The sequence below is a fragment of the Castor canadensis genome, chromosome 14, assembly GCF_047511655.1.
Source record: "Castor canadensis chromosome 14, mCasCan1.hap1v2, whole genome shotgun sequence".
NCBI classification, from domain to species: domain Eukaryota; kingdom Metazoa; phylum Chordata; class Mammalia; order Rodentia; family Castoridae; genus Castor; species Castor canadensis.
In genome coordinates, this window is record NC_133399.1 from 72,412,346 (window position 1) to 72,434,436 (window position 22,091).

General features: G+C 33.6%; 1 protein-coding gene across 11 annotated transcripts in view; it reads left to right on the forward strand.

The window, feature by feature from the left end:
- Positions 1–16,454, forward strand: part of Micu3 (mitochondrial calcium uptake family member 3) — a 94,242-nt gene extending 77,788 nt beyond the window's left edge. For 5 of the 11 annotated variants that reach the window (XR_012441507.1, XR_012441508.1, XR_012441504.1 and 2 more), the window contains 6 exons: positions 15–186; positions 6,951–7,059; positions 9,589–9,746; positions 11,547–11,615; positions 13,216–15,785; positions 16,220–16,454. Coding sequence is in view for 2 of the 11 variants with exons in the window: in XM_020183127.2 (XP_020038716.1) it covers positions 15–186; positions 6,951–7,059; positions 9,589–9,746; positions 11,547–11,615 (508 nt within the window). In the remaining 9 variants the exon portion in view is untranslated. The remainder of the gene's footprint in view (positions 1–14; positions 187–6,950; positions 7,060–9,588; positions 9,747–11,546; positions 11,616–13,215; positions 15,786–16,219) is intronic. The other 6 variants (XR_012441510.1, XR_012441511.1, XR_012441505.1 and 3 more) reach the window with 5 other exon arrangements.
- The last annotated feature ends 5,637 nt before the right edge of the window (positions 16,455–22,091 follow it).

Sequence of the window (22,091 nt, forward strand, 5' to 3'; positions counted from 1 at the left end):
TACTTTTATCATAGATTCATGGATAACTTACAAACAGAAGTTCTAGAAATAGAATTCCTTTCCTACTCTAATGGAATGAATACTATCAGTGAAGAAGATTTTGCTCATATTCTTTTACGATATACAAATGTGGAAAACACATCAGTATTTTTGGAAAATGTGCGTTACAGTATACCTGAAGAAAAGGTATCTGATCTCTTGTATTTATTTTGTTACATACATTATCTTGTATCTGGTGTTTTTTTATAGGCCTACAAAATACCTTGCCCTTTTGTCAGTTCTCTTGCTTGTCTGATAATTAAAAGATATTTAAATATTTTTTTCCCTAGTTCCTAAGTTCTCTGTCTAAATTTTAAAAATTAATTTTAAATTCTGAGTTAGATATACATTTTTTCTAAGGCATGCTGAAAATCCTTAAGACTATGAGCAGTTTTATTCAAATTTAAATTTAAATTTAGACTATTATTTTTCAAGAGAGTTCTACTGAGTTGCATGCTTTGACTAGTACATAACCATCACTTCATATAAAGCAGTTTATATTGACATTATTTTTGTCAAACTCTTTTCATTTCTATAACACCCCTAATGAAAGGTCATTTAAAGAGTGCCATTGATGAGTGAGTGATCTTATCAGCAGCTGAAGTGAGGCTTTTCAAAGAGTTAGGATGGCATGAATGGCTAAGAACCTGGGGCAGCCTGGTTATCTATTTGTTTAGTAACAAATGTGTTGTCAGCACTTCTGAGCAGTTGCATTATCTAGTGGTTTTTTAATGCATCACTGCAATCAAATAGCCATAAGTATCCTTTAAGCATGGGGTGTTTTGGTTATACTGCCTTCTATTTGTGTTTAACGTTAATCTAGGCAAGAGAAGTTTGCAAATAGTTTGACTTTGTTTAGAATGGATACATTGTGACAGTGTTAACAATTCTCAAGGTACCCTAAGGAATGAGAAAAAAGGACTTGATGCATATAGCTATCAGTTTACATTATCTCTTAAATCAGAGGAATTTCATCTATTTTACCTGTTAAGCTGAATTTTTCCAACCTGTAGATAATTCCCTAAAAATAATATTGGAAATTGTATTACTCAACCTACTATTTAGGGTCTTTAATAATCTGGTTTTTTTTTTTAATTTTTTCTTTTATTAAATGGAAATAGCAAAATTCGTAACCCAGAAAGTTGAGTTCTAGGAATGATGACTTTATGGGAACTCTTTGTAGTTTGTTTACAATTTTTTTATATAGCCATGCTGGTATCAAAGTTGTATTCCTCCTGTCACAGCCACCCAAGTGCTAGGATTACATGTGTGTGTGTTAACACACCATAATTAACTTTTATATCTAAAATTATTTCAAAATAAAGTCTTTTAAGTTAAATTCAGCTTCTGAAAACTTTGATAGAAGTATCTTAAGCACTAAAAATCATTAGAATAGTAATGGGAAAATTTGTACACATTGAGTCTTATTGATTTTATTTCTCCTTGACTACCTCATAAGTCTCAGAACAGCGTTGCAAATTTTGACATTTTTCTTTTGTCATAGGGGAAGCTGAAACTTCTAGTATAAATACTTGTCCAAGGACTCAAACTTAAAATTTTCTAGGCCAGTATTTCTGCCATACCCTAACTTTCCCTTCCTTTCACCTTTCATATTTATCTCTCCAATAGATTAAAAAAAAATTCTACTATTTGAATAACACAGTTCTAAAATGCTTTCATTTTAGGGTTGTCTATGAGAATTTATTTTAGCCACTAATGATAAAGTGGCAAGATAAGCTAACATCCTTTTATATCAAGTGGAAAGGTAAAATAAATAAGACCACAAAAATAAATGATATGCTTTCAGATAATAATAATAAATATTATGAAGAGAACAAAAACTCATGGTGACTAGAAAAGACTGTAGGCTCTTAGGGAGAGCTCTTATGAAGAGGGAGAGTTTGAAGAGTCTGTGAGGAATGAACTTTGCAGAGATGTGGATGAAGAGCATTTCAGTCAGTAAATACCATGTCCTGGGGAAGGAAAAGTTTAGTTTAAGTGAGAAAATGCCAAAAGATATAAGTAAACAGAAAAGTAATAAGTTATGATAAAGCAAAGACAGCTATGGGTCAGACCTTATAGGACCCTATAGAAAAAAGAAAGGAGTTTAGATTTTATTCTAGTAGTGACAGAGTAATGGAAAGCTGTTATAGTATTTAAATTTTAAAGCAAGGGTCAGAAAACTACCCCTACTTCCTGCTTTTATAAGTAATGTCTTTCTAGAACATAGCCCTGTTCACTCATTTGATTTATTGTCTTCAACTGCCTTTGCATCATAATAGTAAGGTTAAGTATGTTGAAACAGAAGCCATACAGCAAGCAAATTGAATAATATTTAGTTTCTAGCCCTTTGCAGAAAAAACTTGCCAACCTTGCTTTAGAGCAAAGGGATGACATCCATTCATTCAAGTATTTATTCAACAAGTATTGACTTTTTTTTTTCTGTGATACTGGGGCTTGAACTCAGGGCCTTCACCTTGAGCCCCTCCACTAGCCCTATTTTTGTGAAGGGTTTTTCAAGATAGAATCTCACAGAACTATTTGCCTGGCTGGCTTCGAACCATGATCCTCCTGATCTCTCCCTCCTGAATAGCTAGGATTAGAGACGTAAGCCACAGATACCCAGCTCCAACAATCATTCTTATCAGCCTCTTCCTTTCTAGACTTTTGAATTCTGTCTACCACTTGTCCTGTCTGTCATCCCTTTTCCAGGTGGATATGGAGTGTATGTGTCTAAATCTTCCAACAAATGCTACCATCACCAGGGAAGCCACTCTAGTCCAACAGGGTAGGGGAACAAAGTCAGTTTCTGTGCTGGTCCCTCAGGGAATCACCAGAGAGGTCATCATCACATACTATATTTAAGAACAAGGTTCATGTGATCCCCCTGAAACCAGCAAGCCACACCAGGAATGCCAGCCACCATCCCCAGGTTCACTGCCCTAGCACTAAAAAAATAATTAATGCAAGTTCAATGGATGAAAGCATCACAACACTCTGTCAGTGAATTTTAGCCACCCTCTTATCCTTTACCCAAGCCCCTGCTTACTGTAAATTTTGGACTAGATTCCAGAATTCAAGAAAAAATTCTGTCAGTCTTTCACAGTATATGCTTATTTCCATGGAGAGACCAATTCTTTTTTTTTATTCATATGTGCATACAATTCTTGGATCATTTCTCCCCCCTGCCCCCACCCTCTTCCTTACCACCCACTCCGCCCCCTCCCTCTCCCCCCCAGCCCTCGATACCCGGCAGAAACTATTTTGCCCTTATCTTTAATTTCGTTGAAGAGAGAGTATAAGCAATAATAGGAAGGAACAAGGGTTTTTGCTAGTTGAGATAAGGATAGCTATACAGGGAGTTGAGACTAATTCTTTAAGCATGCTACTCTGCCATTTTTTATAATGTCACTCCCCCATTCTCCTTCTAGACTTTTAACAGTTATTTTAGGCTTACAGACTTGTCACAGTGGGTGGTTATGTCCATTTAATTGGCAGCTACTGCCATGGCTATAGAGAACAAGCACATTTTCAGTCTCATTAACAGTGTAATTATAACTAGCAGTTTGATGTCCACGACTTCTTCTGGTTTGTCTTTTTATTGAATTGTAGTTTTTCCACTTATTACCACTGTTTAAATGTATCTATAAATACGTGTTTATATTGTGAATAAACAGTTCAATAAATATGTGATTTTATTGTGGTAAAATACACATAGCACAAAATTTGCTATTTTATCCACTTTAAAGTATAAATTCAGTGGCATTAAGTGCAGTCACAGTATTGGGCAACTGCCATCACTGTCTAGTTCTCGAGCTTTTTCATCCTTGCAGTAGTCACTGCCTATTCTCCTTCCCCTCAGTCCTTGGCAACTCCCAATCTGTTCTCTGTCTTCATCAGTTTGCCTGATACAGATACTTCATGTAAGTGGAATCATGCAATATGTGGCTTTTTGTTTCTGACTTGTTTTACTCATGATAACTTCTTTAAGGTTCATCCATATTGTAGTATCCGCACTTTGTTCCTTTTTATTGCCAAATAATAATCCATTATGTGGATATATATACTGCACTTTGCTGTCTTTTTGTCAATCGTTGAACATTTGAGTTGTTTCCAGTTGGTTTTTATGAACCTTGTGTACAATCTTTTGTGTGAACATATATTTTCAGTTTCCAAGAGAAATATCTAGGAAACATGGTAACACTATGTTTAACATTTTGAGGAACTCCAAATTGTTTTCCAAAGTAGCTATTTCATTTTTACAATCCCATTGGCAATGTATGAGGTTTTTAATTTCCCTGTGTCTTTGTTAACACTTGTTATTTTCTACCTTTTTGGTATAGGCATTCTATATGGATGTGGATGTAAAATGATATCTCACTGTGGTTTTGACTTGTATTTCCCCAGTGAGTAATTATGCTCAACACTTTATGTATGGGTTAGCGATTTATAAATCTTCTTTGGAGAATGTCTGTTTAAATCCTTTACCTATTTTTTAATTGGGTTGTCTTTTTGTTACTGATTTGTGAGAATTCTTTATATATTATGTATACTAGATCTTTGTAAGATATATGATTTACAAGGTTTTTTTTCCTCACATTTGGTTTTTTCTCTCATTTTTATCTTTTCACTTTCTTGATAACATCCCTGATACCAACAAGTTTATAATTTTGATAGGTCATGAAATTTTGTCATAGAACATGAAGTTTTATCTTTAGTTTTTTTTGTAAGAGTTTTATAGTTGCAGTTTTAAAATTTAGATATTTGATTAATTTTAAATTAATTTGTGTAAATGATGTGAAGTAAGAATTTGCCTTCTTCCTTTTGTGTATGGATATGCAGTTACCCTGCAACATTTGTTGAAGAGACAGTTCTTTCCTCAATAAATGGTCCCTTTATTAAAAATCAGTGTGAGTTTATTTCTGTACTTCAATATTATGTATTCTTTAAAAGTTTTTTCAATTATTATCATTGCCTTATTTTTGTTAGCACATAAGCTGCTACTTTTCAACTTAACTCTTAACAGGATCCATTACCAGTACTTCACTGTGGCAGTAATTCTAGATGTCAGAGTAGAGGGAAAGGAAATATCTACCTCCCTTTTTTCCCTCCTCCACTGTCTGTCCCTCACTGTTGTTAAAGATGATTGTTTTAAATTATCTCTTTCAAAATAAATGCCCCATTTTTGTACTGTTTCATGTTTTTCAAACACAAAGTATTTAATCTATAAAAAAAGATTATTGTATGGTTTTGAATTTTATTTGACTTTCCAAACACTGAGAACCACAGTTTGAAAAATCTAAAGGTCAGATGTCATTCTTTGATTGGTTTCTAAATTTCATTTTTCTCAGAAGTGTTGAAATTTGCCAGGCACAGTCACTAAAGCCTGTAATCCTAACTACTCAGAGATTGGGAGGATTGCTGTTCAAGACTAGCCGAAATGAAAAGTTTTCAAGATTCCATCTCAGTCAGTAAAACTGGGAGTGGCACACACTTGTCAACCCAGCTACTCAGTAAGTGTAAATAGAAGGGTCACAGTCCAGGCTGGCCTGGGCATAAATGGTGAGACCCTATCAAAAAAAAAGTAAATAGGTCTGGGGGCATGACTCAAGTGGTAAGTGCCTTCATAGCAAGCCTAAGGCCCTGAGTTCAAACCCCAAAATATCCCTCTTCCTTTTCTTTTTTTTTGTAACTTGTCATTCTGAGATGGAAGCTATTGCAGTGGCACCTGATCATAGCATCCAACTGCTAGGGAACTGGAGCAGTGATCAGTTTCCCTGGCAACGAGCTTTCTGCATCTAAATCTATCCTTCTGACCCAGGTGCCCTAACTGATTCCAACAGCCCTCTTTAGAAAAATGACAGGTTCCCACGGCAGGTTCAGGCCACAAAGCAGAATCCAGGACGACTGTAGTTAGTGTCCATTAAATGAATCCAAGGAAAAGAGAACAGAAAACTGTGAAGAGGAAAAAAAGTAAGGACTCTCATGTCACAAAGAAAAGATGGGTAATAATTGAAATAGAAATAGTATTTACCAAAAGTTGGATATTTTGGTAATGAATCATATAATCAGAAGTTAGCTTACATGAAAATAGACTCCTTATTCTTCCTCTGGCTTTCCAGCACTGCCTTAATTCATGTTCTTTCCTCTCTTACCCATGTATAAAGTCAGAATTTGTTAAGCCTAAGCTTATGGACCTATGCTTTTTTTTCTCTACATACTTTCTCTACTAGGCTAATTTTGTTGAGAACACAGTTAACTCGTCATGTCCAAATCTGTATTCTGAGATACAGCCTACTTATTTAAATAACTTTTCTATGAATTAAAGTAGTATCAGTTGTAGCAGTTATACCTTATGTACATGACATTTCAAAAGAAGCCACTGTGACCCCATCCTTAACATGATCTTATGTCAAGACCTGTGTGAACCTTCCACTACTATTTCTATTCAGTCAGTTATTGTACATCCTCCTGCAGTCTTGACAGTGTTATCATGACCAGAACAAGTTCAAATAGATTTTGCATTGTCATTTTAAAGACATTAATGAAATCATGCTGAATCATATTTAAGGAGTACATATGAAATATATTTTTATGGGTTTTTTTTCTTAATACATTTTCAGGATTAAAAAAAATCAGGCTTTACCACTTTTATTTTAGAACTTTGTGCTGATATGACAGTTTTTAAAAAATATTCACCTATTGTTGTAATGGTAGCAATACTACCCAGGAAATAAGTCTGAATCTTACATTCCATTTGGAGAAAACATTTTGGAAATGTGCCCTGGAAATTTGTTTACTTACAAGATATACTGTAGATACTTAATCTGTTTTCTTCTATTAAGTGTATTATACTTACTTTAATAAATTTGGCAATGCTAATTGTGTTTACATTTATTTTCTCAAAATAGGGCATCACATTTGATGAGTTCAGGTCATTTTTCCAGTTTCTGAATAACCTAGAAGACTTTGCAATAGCCCTCAATATGTATAATTTTGCAAGTCGTTCTATAGGACAAGGTAAGTATTCATTCTTCAAAAGTTAAAAGCAAGCTGGGCACAGTTGCCCAAACCTATAATCCTCAGTACTTATGAGACAGAGATTGGAAGGATCAAAATTCAAGGCCAGTATGGGCAAAAACATTTATGAGACTCCATCTCAACCATTGACTAGGTGTGGTGGTATATGCCTGTCATCTCAGATATGTGAGGAAGCAATAATAGGAGGATTGTGATCCAGGACAGCCCCAGCATAAAGTAAGATCCTTTTTTGCTCTTAATTTCATATTATAGCAAAAAATTAATGATGTTTAAGAAATTCAAAGAAGAAACTTCACTAACATTGAGAGACATTTGTCTACCAATAGAAGAGTCAGCTGGCCATGCCTCAGAAATTCTCTCAGAATGGTATTTCTTTTACTGATTTAATCCCTGACGACTCAATAATCGGAAATTTGTCAGCAAAGCCACCTCTTAGCCATGAACTTACAATAACTGATTGTAGTAGACTGAGACAAAAATACCTGACATAAACAACTCAAGGGAGGAAGGATTTATTTTGGCTCATAATTTCAGAAGTTTCAGTCCAAAATAGCTCACATCATGGCAACCTGGAAACAAGGAAAAGCATTCCTGTGCTAATGGGCTTCCTCCTTCCTTCCCTTTTTATTTCATCAGGACCCCAGTTTATGTGATGGTGTGTCACATTAAGGATTAATCTTAATTTTAGTTAATCTTCTCTGGAAACACCCTCATGGACACACCCAGAAGAGTGCTTTACTAATCTCCTAGGCACTTCTTAATCCAGTCACATTGACAGTCAAGATAACCATCACACCAACTTTGGAGAATGATATATAAGGATGAATATCAGTTTGGCTGGATTTACAAAGCACAACTGTCCTAGAATACTGTGTATGGTGGTCTTAGAACTAGCTTCTCCGTTCCTTATAGGTTGGCTAACGAGTCAACTCCTTTTTCTAGGATTCTGTGGCTATAATTATCTCTCCTCTCATGGCCATATCCTTTTTTAAAATTCTTGCCATATGGGAACTTTCTATTTAGGTCTGTAAGGTGATTTTACCCATTTCAGCCATAATCCATACCTAATATATGGCTCTGCCATAATCCAATAATGAAGCTCAAATCTCAGAAGACCGTCTTGGGTTTTTTATTACCAAATTCCAAGGAGAAGCTAAACTACAGTCCTTTAATGCTGATGATAATCATCTCAAAAATGTAGAGGGCAAGCGTGCACCACTGGCTCGTACCTATAATCCTAGCTATTCAGGAGGCAGAGATCAGGAGGATCGCAGTTCAAAGCCAACCCGGCAAATAGTTCTCGAGACCCTATGTCAAAAAACCCTTCACAAAAACAGGGCTGGTGGAGTCGCTCAAGCTGTCACTCTTTTGCATGTTGAGCAAAAGAAACCTGGAAAAAACTCGTATTTCATCCTTTCTCTAGACTAGATGCTTAAATGTGTTATCTTCCCAACCCATTTTTAGTGTTTTAAAGTGAAAAGTTTTAGCAGCCATGCTTTCACAAACAAGCCTTTAGTAGTATGATAAGCCTTTTTAAAAAATCAATAACACCTTACTTGGTTCACAATAGAATATTGCTTTTTGTAGTACTGGAAGATGGAGAAAATGGTGTCACTTTTCAAAGTGCTAGGAATGTATCCATATGTTTCTTTTGCCACCATTAGCATTCTAATTTGAGTTACTTCTTTAAAGGACTATTATAGTAGCCACCTCAGTAAATTCCTGCCATTAGCTATTTTCCATCCTGGTGTTTCCTAAACAACTCTCAGAAGAATCTTCCTAAAACACAAATTACTCTTTTCTCTTGACATACCTGCTATGGAAACTCTAAAGTTTCCCAATTTCCTATCAAAGAATACAGGTTCTTCACCTTGGAGTCTGTGCAGCGCATCTCCAAATCCTTAATGTTCTCTGTGCTCTACCCAATCCTAACTGTACATTATTTTCTGAATGTGCTTTGTACTGTCTTGGCTCCTCTCATACCCCATGTTCATTCGTCATCTTGTCTCTTTAGTGCTTAGCTCAAATACAAATTACAGCCTTTCCAAGATCACGGCCTTTTTCCAATTCTGTCTCTACTCCACAGTGCTGGCAGAAGTAATCATTCTTCTCCACATTCTCATTGTATTCTGTTGGTACTTTTTGTGTAGCCCTGTGTGATGGCTATTTGGGCAGGTGTCTTATCTCTCAGTTGGAGTGTTTGTTGAGAACTTATTTATCTTAATAATCTCTAAAATATTTGTTACCAGTACTAGATGCTTACTAAACATTCATTGGTTGTGAATATATTAACCTAGAATACAGCTGCTTCTTGCTTTTTTAAAATTAAAACCACAAAATATCTTCTTATTCCCTAAAAGACAGCATGATTAATCAAAAGTCACATGTTATATATATAAATCATGGCCCATGTTAGAAAACAACTTCATTTATAACCTTTTCTAGTAATTAATATATACTAAAAAATAATGTTAATGGTCTACTCTTTTTTATGTGGCATTTATCTAGATGAATTTAAACGTGCTGTCTACGTAGCTACTGGACTCAAACTTTCACCACATTTAGTGAACACTGTCTTCAAGATTTTTGATGTTGACAAAGATGATCAATTAAGTTATAAAGAATTTATTGGAATTATGAAAGACAGACTCCATAGAGGATTCCGGGTAAACCTACAAATTTCAAGCCTTTTGATATCCTTTTTTAAAAAAGTCTAAGGGAAAAAAAATCTCAGAAACAATTTATGTAAAATTTTAAGGATATAAACATTAATACTTTATTTGGAAAGAAAAATCATTGACATTACCTACTTTCAAAACAACTGCGGTGATAAAAGATAATGCTTTTTTAAAACTATAAAGTCAGTTTGACTTTCAAAAATTAATTTTCATATTCAATTAGCTTAATTAATGTCTTCATGCAGTTCTGGGGGAAAAAGTGTTGCCAGATATTTGTGAAAAATCCAGTTTACACATTGGCCTTTCAGACTTGATAATATATAAATAAATATCACTGTTTCTCATTTTATGTGAGATGCATTTCCTCTTGTCAACTTGAGGCTCTTACATCACTACATATTCATTACTGTTTATAAGGAAAATAGATTTAAAATAATTTTTGTCTGTTGAATTATTTTTCCTGTTAATATACTAAATATTAATTACTAGAAATTCAGTGATTATTTTCTAAAAAGCATGTTTAAAGCTTCAAATGTAGTGTGACCCAATACATACCTATATGTCTAACATATTTGTGGATGTGCAATGAATGGAAAAAAATTAAATCCTATTAAAATTAACAGCTACTATACTCAGTCTTCCTGTTTGGCAAGGATATCCCTAAGTATTATGCATGTAAGCACAGAAAAATCTACGTATAGCAAAATGAAGATCTTCGACAATGTATCTTAAAGATTTATGATGACTTTAAATCCAGGCTGTCTTCCTAAAGATGATGTGTACTTACCTGCCACCTAGTGGTTCAATGTTAACATTTCAGATGTTGCCACAAACACCAAAAGCATATACATTGAAAATCATTTATTTTTCCTCAAAAAGTTTAGGGTAACAATATCAAGTTAAATATAAACTGTCATAAACCTTTTAAAGTGTATTTCCCACTTAAGTGTTACTGTTTTGGTGTTATTTTATTCATTTATGTATTTATTGCATACCTATAGCTGCATAGCATTTTACTTATATTTTCACACTTTTTAAAATTCATTTTCATTTTTGGGGTGTGGCGACTCATACCTATAGTCTCAGCTATAAGGAGGTATAAATTGGAGGGATCACCATTTGAGGCCAGCCCAGCAAAAAGTTATCTAGTGAGACCCCATGTCAATTAATAAAAAGTTGGGCATGGTGGTGTACACCTGTCATCCCAGCTAAGTGAGAGATGTCCAGTGGGACATCTGTGTGGGATCCCAGTCCATGCCGCACTGAGGCATAAACACAGACAGACCCTTAAAAAAATAGGGCATGGGATGTAGCTGAAGTGGTAACGTAACCTGCCTGGCTAGAAGCTCAATGTCCTGAGTTCAAAGTCCAGTGCTGCATTTTTAACTAATGCAGCAAATGACTAATTATACATATTTATGGGGTACAAGGTGATGTTTTTATGTATGTATACATTGTGAAAAAAATGGTATCAAGTATTAACATATCCATTATCTCATTTTTTTATAATGAGAGCCTTTTAAATCTATTTTGAACAATTTTGAAATATACATGATAATTAACTGTGGTTGCTATTCTATGCAGTTGGTTTTGAAAACTTATTCCTCCTGTTTTCCTGGAACTTTGTGTCATTTGGTCTCCTTCTTCCTGTCCCCCATCAGTCCTCCCAACCTCTACCATTCTACTCTACTTCTATAAATTTGACTATTTTAGATTACACATAAAAGTGAAATCATGCTGATTTTTTCTTTCTATACATTTGAACACTTTTGATCCTCTGTTCCATAGGGTTATAAAACAGTCCAGAAGTATCCCACTTTCAAATCCTGCCTGAAAAAAGAACTTCATAGCAGATAAGTATGTTAACTTCTTTTTTGTCTTAATTTGTCCAGTAACAATAAGGGATGAGGCATAATTTATTTTCCGTTATAACATTTAGGAAATAGCTGGAAAAGGGATAGGGCATGACTTAGTTGTAGAGCATGTGAGAGGCTTGAGTTCCATCCCCAGCAAAAAAAAAAAAAGAGGAAAATTGCTGAAAGAAATATAGTTATAATCTATGGTTTCTTTTTAGGCCACTAGAGTGTTTTGATTTTAAAACTTTTATGTTAAACTTTCCAGTTTTATACCTGAGCACATACAATATAATGAATGCCAATTGTACTTTTTAATACAGATTTTGTAATATTAGGTACTCATTTGTACTTAAGGAATATTTGTTACTATTGTGGGGGTGGTCATTATTCTGAATTTCTACTACAAAAACAGCAGCTGAGTTCTTAAAGAATTGCTTTAGGCACTAGACTAAATAGTCTTCCACTTGTAGTACCTCATTTAATGCGCACAGAAATATCCCATTTAACAACATAGAAAAGTTAAGGGTTAGCATGTAACTTCTTCAAGATAACTTGTTAGTAGGTGACATACCAGGATTTGAATTTCACTGTTACTGATGGCAAACCATCTTATTTGTGATTTACTATACTACCACCATAAATTGTAATAATTGAGGACAATTCAGGGAATCTGTTCTATCTGTACTTACCCAAGAAATATCTCAAAGTTGTTGCTAATCTCTAAGGTGAAGAGTTTGATTTCTTTTTTTCTTTGAAAATCAACTGCAGCTATGTAATTTTAGTCAGTTGGGGATTCTGATTAGTTAGGTTTCTAAATTAGAGGTTTGTTGTTGATTTAAATATGAGTGCAAATACATTAATGTATATGTTTCTTTCTATTTTCCTCAAGTTTGAAACATTTCATATATTTTTCCAAAGTGGTTCCTTGGGATTTCAATCCATATCTTTCTAAACAACAAACAAAAAAGTTGCTTAGTCAAGTTCGAAAAATATAATAGAAATGGTTAAATAGGTTCCTTCCTAATAGAATTATCAAATCTTAATATGCTAGTATTTATTTTGCCTTTCTAAAAGGAAACTGTACTAATCAGGATTTGGGAAAGTTGCTGAGAGAGCTAGTGTTTTATGGAATCCACTTTGGGAAATATTGGTCTCAAATATTTTGAGGCAAAGAGCTTATTTATGTGTCAGAACCAAGGAACCAAGTTCTTTCTAATTTCTGTTTTAAGGATTGTTATACTGCCTTAGGAGAACTTAAATAACACATTTAAAAAGTAGGACCTTCCTATTAACCAACCTGTAATAGCATCATTCTGATGCACCTGATTCTACATATCAGTGATTAGAACCAGAGCTAGAAGTGACTTCTTTTTTCTAGACCTTTCTAATGACTAGAAAGAAATTTCTAAACAAAACATAGAACTTTAGAATTGAAGGAAAGGTTTTGCAATTAAGCATGTGCTGTTTATATTTTGTGTGGGGTGCTTTTATTATGTGCCTTACTGTTTCATATTATTTTCATAAGAATTTTAATTAATGCCATCACTAATGAGCTATATCCTAAATGAAATATTGCTTTTGTGTTGTGTTTTTGAAATTAGATATTCCTAAAGCAAAGTTTAAAGGATTATTATTTGTACAACAAATGAAAGAAGCAAAAATTTCTGAGAGTGGAAGCAGGTCTGAAGTCAGAAAATGTAGATAATGAAGGAAAAGGTGAAATGCTATGAAATTTAAATTTTTTCTTGCACTAAATTTTTAAAAAGACACAATGCATCTTCTTACTACAAATGCTAAAACATAATCAAGTTAAGCTTTTGCCTTGATTTACTGAACTCTGCATTTTTCATTCCCTTCAGAAGTACTTCCAGTGACTACATGAGAATGTATTTAAAGTTTTTTATTTATTTATTAGAAATTTGTTTTATTTCAAAATGCTCTGGTTTCTTTTCAGGTTGTATAAATCTTTTGCCTTTTTCAAAATAATTTATAACTCAGACCATAGACCACTTAAAATGAACAACATATTTTCTTTTGGTTTGGGCTGTGAAATTTTTTTTAACAAACAAATATTACTTCAGATTTGTCTTACGGCTCTTGGAATTGTTAATAAATCCCTATTATTTGCCAGATTTTTAATTATATTGAAATAATTTTGGAAAACAAGTAGAAATTAAGCTACTAAATAATGTGATGGTTTACATTGTACTTTTTGCTTTTTAAAAGTAAATATATTGTTTGACTTGTGCAAATTTGTTTTGTTTTGGTGTTCATTTTTTGCTTTTTGCTTTGTTTTTGTTCACTTGCCAAAGCCAAGAGAGTGAAGAGATTTAAATGTCAGGTTCTTATTCTCAAAAAAAGTAAATAAAAGTCATGCATTGATGTAGAAGTAGGGGGAGTTGTTATCACAGTAGTCTCTGTCATTGTTTCAAACACAATGCTGCTCCTGATTGAAGGTGGTATATATTAATGACACTAGTAAAAATAATATCTTACAGCTCCGTAACTTATTGTATATTGTTAATATATGTCAGTAGCACCAAAACATAAAAGAATAATCTAAAATGGTTTAGAAGACTGATTGATGTGTATTTAGGTAGAAGGTAAATACTAAAAGGACCACATGCAAAAGTGATGCAAACAGCCAGTAATAATGGATCATTTCAAAACAATATGTCTTAAAAGGGAAAATAAAAGCTTTCTATTAAAAACCACAAAATTAGATTTTTCACTTTGAGAAATAATTTAGTCCATGTTTAAATTTGTTTAACTAAAACCATTTAGTTTATACAAGGGTACTATATGAAAATAATACAATGAATTTAAAAGGTTAATATATTTATAATTTGCATGTGGAAGGTAAACTCATTTATCTTCCTTTCTAAGACATATTTAATGTAAATTAAATATACTCCATTACCTTGCTTTTGCATATGAAAATAGGAAATACTCACTTTGTTTTTTTAAGTTATTAACTGTGAAAATATTTATAAAATAATGTTATTTCTAAGAAAATGTTGTTAGGGTTGATTTTTGTTAGTTTTTTTACATTCTTTGATATTATTTATTATATCAGCATAGAAATATAGATTCATAGTTTAAGAATCCCAAACAGTATAATAATTTAATTTTACCTTTGAAAGTCAATTGATTAACTAGAAACCATATCTGCTTATTTATTGTCTTTGCAAAGAATTAAGATATCCATGAAATTTTAGAATTATACTTTTTACAGAAAGCCTGTGTGATAAAAATGGTTGCACTTTACACTGAATGTTATTAATATTTATTATGTAAAATAATTGAAAAAATATATTTCAGTCTTTGACTATAAGTTATATTATCTTATGTACATGGAAAATCTTGTAAGTATACGTTAAAAATTGAATTAGGCTATTTAAAAACCTTTAAAATCCTGTCATTTTCCCAAGAAGAAACACCATGCCACATATATAATTATTGTTCTTTATTTCTTATCAGAGTGATTGGGTGAATATCTGTTTACAAGGCTACAACATAATATAAAAATGACAATAACTAAAATACTCTGATGAATTAAAATGTAGAGAATAGTAAATTACAGTGATCCTCTACGTCCTTTATAGTGTCACTCTTGAACTCTGTCATCTATAAAATTGGAGGTAAAGATATCTTACTGAATTGTTTCCTAATTTAAATAATTAAAAATGCTTTACACATAATGTACTAAATACATTGATGCTGTTTTCAGCATTTCCTTCTACAGATATTCTTTGGAAAGATTAAGCTATCCATGAAATTTTAGAATTATACTTTTTATAGAAAGCTTATGTGATGAAAATGGTATGGTGTAATTCTTAGAATCATTTTATAATAAATTAACTTAAATCACAGTTAATTGTTCTTACTGTAAATTATAATTGTAAAACTATGTGTCTTGTGTTCTTATATATCTTAAAATAAATTTATCTGCCCTTGAATCAAGAAACATTGTAATTTACTTTTTAAAATCTTTTTTATTTATTTTTTGATTGAACCTAAGGCTTTACCACTTGAACTACACTCCATGCCCCTCTTGTTTTTTTTTTTTTTTTTTTTTTTTTTGATTTTAAGGTAGAGTCTCACTAATTTTTGTTTAGGCTGGCCTTGAATTTATGATCCTCCTGTTTGCCTCCAGTAGCTGGGATTACAGGTGAGTACCACCAAGCCCAGCTGTAGTTTGCTTCTATGTATACCTGTGAACTAATGTCTTTCCAAAACTGTCACACACAAACTTTGGAAATGTTTGAGAGTCATCACTGATCTTATACCCTCTTCTGTCACAGCACATGTCAATGAAATTGACCTCACAAACACCTTTTTAAGTCAGCAAATTGCAGAGCCTCTAGACGTACATCATTAGTATTAGAAAGCTTTTCAGAAAGTTTACATATGATTTAATGGAGCATCAATTTTGTGTCACATAACTGATTGTTTAAATGGCTTAAAATAATTAAACCAAAACTATAGTAGCCCATTTTACTAATATTGATATTTTGTAAGTACCATTTGTAAGTACAAGAAATTTGCTAGTTTTCAAAACATATTAGTTATTATCATATTTCTTTTGTTTTTTGCTTTTATCAGACTGAGTATTGCTATGTGCCCTAGGCTGCCTAGAACTTCGGAACTCAAGCAATCCTCCTGCCTCAGCCTCTGGAGTGCTGGACTGCGGTGTGAGCCACCATGCTTTATCCTACTTCTTATAGCCATGCAGTAAATTAACACCTTTTAAAAGCAGAATACTTTTATTTTCAAAGAATGTAAGAATGTGAATTATGTAATATTTAGTAAATAAAATTAAAATTCTAGTGATGTGAAATCACTGTTTTTTTATTGACAGCATTTTAACTTTCTTAGTACCTCATGAAGTAATGGTTCATCCTTCAGTTATACATCTTAGATTCTGTGAAATAATTGCATTTATATGTTTGTTCTCTCTTTTTAATTTTATTAGAATTTCTGTTGTTTAATATTGAACCCCTAAACAGAATTTAAATCAAACCATCCTATTTACATTGCAGTTTTCAGCGGTACCAGGATCCTTCACTTCTTAAGCCTTTTGGGAACTCTACATTGGGAATTTGCCTCTTCAGGAAGTCTCCTGTTACAGGCATTTTAGTTCTGTTTGGTGTATTAAGTTAATTTCCATCTGTTTTTGAGATTTAAAAAGTTTGTTCCTGTACTTTCCTTTCTGATTTTTTTGTGCTTAAAGAAAGATAGCTTTACTTTTTTAAAAGATCCTGTTTCTGTCAATTTAGTATTATTTCAAGAGGAAGTAAGGAAAAATGTGTCTAACACAACATAAAGAATTAAACTTCATATATAAAATATATCTGGAAGTACCCACAAGGAACTTAAGAATGGTTACCTTTGACGATAGGGGCCATAGTTACATTTAGTGAACTGCCACTGAACTCATTGAGTGTTTTTTAACACAATTATTTTCACTTTTCCCAAAAAAAGCACTTTTTTTGAACCTTAGGATCTCAGTCAATAAAAGTGAGAATAAACGTGAAGATCACATGTTGGATGGATTTAGTCACCAAATTCAGAGTTAGACTACTTCCCGAAACAGAAAGAGATAAGTCTCAAGAAAAAGTATAATGACAAATGTGAACTTACAGGACATCACATAGTTTTAGCTTGGATGGTAGCTCTAGGAATTAACTGAACATAGGTGGAAATCATTTACTAGATTTTACTAAGCTATAAATGATAGATACATTATCTGGCAAAACATTCTATTTATGTTTACTACAAGAGACAATTGAACTTGATTGTTTCAGTTCAGTATAGTATTTCCCATATACATACTTTTCAAGCAAGTAGCTTGAAACAAGTTAAGTTGATGAAGCAGGTAGCTTAAAGGTAAGCAGAGTAGTCTGCTAGCAGGTTTAAAATGAGGTAAAATGAGAATTTAGCACAGAATGAAAGACAATAAAGATATTTCCAGTCTATGCTATATATTGCCTCAGCAAGCTCTAGGTGCTATAAGAATTAAAAGTTCAGACTGAAAAACCTACAAAAAAGCACTCTGAAAATCTATACTTTTTTTATGTCATTTCTCTTTGGTGCTAAGAGGTTCTCAAGAAAGTGAGTATCTTATATATCATTTGTGCTGTAATATTTAATTACAGTGAGTGTACAGAAGATTAGCTGTTTCAAAGATTCTTTTGAAATCAGATTGTACCTCAGAACTATATTGTGCCTGCTAAGTAAGCAAATTTAAGAAAGGGGAGAAGTTGATGTCAAGACTTATTGCAAAATGAACAAATAAAGCAATAGGATTTGCTAGTTCAGCCTATGAAAGCATAGACAATTGTCAGCCATCATTTGCCAACTTAAATATTTTTTTCTAAAATTTACAAAGATTTGGTCCATGGAAAGTATCTTTTAACTACTATTTGGGCTGAAAAAGAAATTAAGCAACAAGAAAATGCTAAATAAATTATACTAACAACTCAATTTCCCATACTGATTGACATATATGTTAATTGTTCACATAAAGATACTTTTGATTATAAAATTAATACTTGTGCTTTTACTACCAGACACAAGGTTTTTAACTTACTTTAACTTTCACTCCAAAAGTGCTAGACTCCCCCAAATACAACATACACTCAAGGATTTCTAGTCTCCAGAGATTTTTTTTCCCCTTCAAAAATTACAAAAAAAAAATTTTTTTATTCAAGAACTGAGCTCCAAGTGGCCAAGTTACCTAGAACCTGTATTGGACTTTCTAGAAATAACCAGGAACCAGACCACTTAAGGGAAGGTTCCCAAACAGAACAATGGAGTTCACAGGTAGTTGGAACTGGAATGGTAGGCTTTAGGGAGAGGTTGGATTTCCCTGAAGCCAGAGTGCTATACTAACAGTGTGTGGGCAAAGGGAGCTTTAAAACAGCAGTGAGACCCCCTCCTCTGAGTTAAAACCTTTAAGGGGTCTTGGAGGGTTCTGAGGTAAGTGTATACGGGCACACACACACAACTGCTGAAGCAGAAGAATCAATCCCATAAGACTCTCATAGATCAGGCATAATCTTTTTTTCTTCTTTTTTTTTTTGTAATACTGGAGTATGAACCTAAGACCCAGCAGATGATAGGCATGCACTGTACTACTGAGCTATATCCCAAAGTCCAAACATGATCTTTTAAAGAAAGGTTACTAAATACAGGAAAGGCCAGCCACTATGAGTCAGAACCAATAGTAACAATAAATTTAGACCCTAAGAATGCAGATGTTGGAACTGAATACAAAAATAAGAAAGAGCTGTGTATGAAATAAACCATGGAATTGCAAATATGATTACATAAACAACTACAGGTGTTAAACAGATAAGCTTATTAAATGGAATTGCTAGAAATAAAAAATTTAATAAATAAAAATGTCACTGGAGAGTTTTTGTTCCAGCCATGACTTGAGTAACTTCTACCACAAACAAACACAGCATAGTACAACAAACAGTTCAGGACTTTGATACTTGCCTGAAAGAAAGGAAAACCATGTGGTGACCTCTACATTCATTCTGGCTTTTTCCTTCGAGTACATTCTAAACTGTATTACAAAGAATTGGAGTCCAAACAGAAAGGTTCATAGGATGGCAAAAATGAGGCCAGAATCTGGGGGACATGGTTCAAGTGGTAGAAGACTTGCCTAGCAAGTGTGACACCCTGAGTTGAAACTCCAGTATCTCCAAAAAGGTTAACTTAAGGTAGCTAAAATTTTGGGAGAGAAAGAAGCTGTGTAGGGAAGCACCAAAAATCTAAGAGACCTCAGTCTTTGATTGAATATTAAGATGTACAGAAGCAGGCAAAGACCCCATGAGACACGGCAGAAAACAACTCCTGCAGGTCACACAGTACTGAGACACATCAGAGTTCAAATAAGTCAAAATATAAAAGTGTCACTGAACGACCCAAGTATTAAAGTCACATGTTAGGAGTAAGAGTACTTAGGAGTACTCTAGCTCTAGAGTGAGGATGACTCTGGACCCATCCTAAAATTAGTCCTCCACAGGATCAAACTGATCCACTGGCATAGTAACTGCCTGCCAAAATGCAGTAGGAGACAACAAAATCCCTAATTCAACAATGTAGTATTCACACCACCAACTATAAAGTAAACAAGAATTAGATTTGCTAAGAAGCAGAAAATGTGACTTTTTTTTTTTCATTTTTCTTTTATTATTCATATGTGCATACAAGGCTTGGTTTATTTCTCCCCCCTGCCCCCACCCCCTCCCTTACCACCCACTCCACCCCCTCCCGCTCCCCCCCTCAATACCCAGCAGAAACTATTTTGCCCTTATCTCTAATTTTGTTGTAGAGAGAGTATAAGCAATAATAGGAAGGAACAAGGGGTTTTGCTGGTTGAGATAAGGATAGCTATACAGGGCATTGACTCACATTGATTTCCTGTGCGTGGGTGTTACCTTCTAGGTTAATTCTTTTTAATCTAACCTTTTCTCTAGTTCCTGAAAAAAAAAGGCAGTCCAAAGAAATGTACCCAGATAATTGAATTGGCAGATAAACATTTTTTTGCCTATTTTTAAAAATTTGTTGTGCTGGGGGGTATGTTGTGGCATTTACAAAAGTTCTTACAATATATCAAATATATTTCAACAGGTCTCATTTTTCCATTTACATCCATGCGTACACAGTATTTGCACCATATTCACCCTGCTACACCTTTCCCCCACATCCTCCCCCTCCCGCTGGTACCAACTCCCCAAGACAGGACCTGTTCTGCCTTCCTATTCTCCAATTTTGTGAAAGAAAAGAAAATGACTTTTTTTTAAAGAGTGAGTTTTTATACAGTGAGTTTCCTTGTGACATTTCCATGTATATATGTATTATAACCTGAATTGGTTCATCTCCTTTCCACCTTAGTCCCCTTCTTATGGTGATTTCAACAGTTGTAAAGGTTCTGTATGCATTCTTGTATAGGAAGTACATCAACCATACTCACCTTCTTAATTTCCTTTTTACCCTCTTTCTCTCATGTATGTGACCTCTGCTTAGTATGACCTATTTTTCATAGTATTGCTGTATTTGTATTAGGTCTATCTTCCACACATGAGAGAAAACATGCATTCTTTGGCTTTCTGAGCCTGGCTAACTTCACTTAAGATGTTGTTCTCCAGTTCCACTTACTTTGGAAATCAGGAAGGAGGGAGAGGAGCACCAAAAGAACAAAGAGGCCAAAATTTTTTTCCAAATTTGAAGAAATTGGATAAGCCAGAGTTTCAGATGTTTTAACAAACCCTCAATACATCAAAGAAGTCCACATCTGATCACATCCTAAGCAAGTTGCTGGAAAAATATCTTGAAAGCAGCCAGAGACAAAAGATACATTATATACTACACAGAGAGTGATAGTAAGCATAATTGCTGACTTCCAATCAGTAACAATGAAGGACAGAAGATTATAATGTAGTATCTATAAAGTGCAGAAAGAAAACGGTGACCTAGAAGACTATCCAACAAAATGTCTTTTATAAGAATGTTGATATGTAGACACCTTCAGGTGAAGGTTTTCAGAGATTGCAAATGGCAGAACCATACCTAGGAAAAAGTATCAAACAGAGAATGAAACCAGCCAGGAAGTTTGAGCTGTACAAAATAATGAAGTTTACCGCAAGTGGTAAGCTTTTAGTAGATACACATTTTTTTCTCTCAAATGTATAAAAAGGCAGTAGACTGTTAAAGCAAAAATAATGCATTATTGAGTTTTCATTAAAATATTTGATAATATGAAGGACAGAAAGGAGTAAAAGTATATTGTAGTAAGCCTTCCATTATATGTATGATGGTGTAACATTAATTTGGTTAATGTATATTATAACCCATATGGCCATAAGCTAGATAAAATGCAATAATAAAAAACTGGTTACTCCTTAGTGAAAGCAAGAAAAAAACTTTAGATGATAAATGGTAAAAAATTACCAAGTGATTACATGACTCCAACAAAGAAATAACTACACGTTGTGGTTAGATGTGGTTTTTCTCCCAAGGAACGGTTTATGCCCCTTGAGCTGAGTTTTTGCAAGAGGCAGCTGTGCCCTCAGTCATGCTTTGGCTTCTGGTCTGGTGATATGACATCATCTTCCACATTTGTTTTCTTCATTGTGATCCTATTCACTATGAGGGCTTCACCAGAACCAGACTGATGTTCATATTATGCCCTTAAACATCCAGAACGGTAAGTTAAATAAACCTCTGTAAGTTTTCCCCCCTTCAGGTATTTTGGTATATTAATAAAAAACTGAGTAATACATTACATTAAATGTAAGTTCACTGAACGTTCCAACTGAATGTCAGATATTTACTAGACTGAATTTTTTTCATATATACATATCTTTTTTTACCTTTGGGGAAAAATTTTGAATCTTTGTAAGATAAGACCACAAAAAATATTTTATAAGGTACAGTTTGCAACAATAAAAACAAAGTCTTC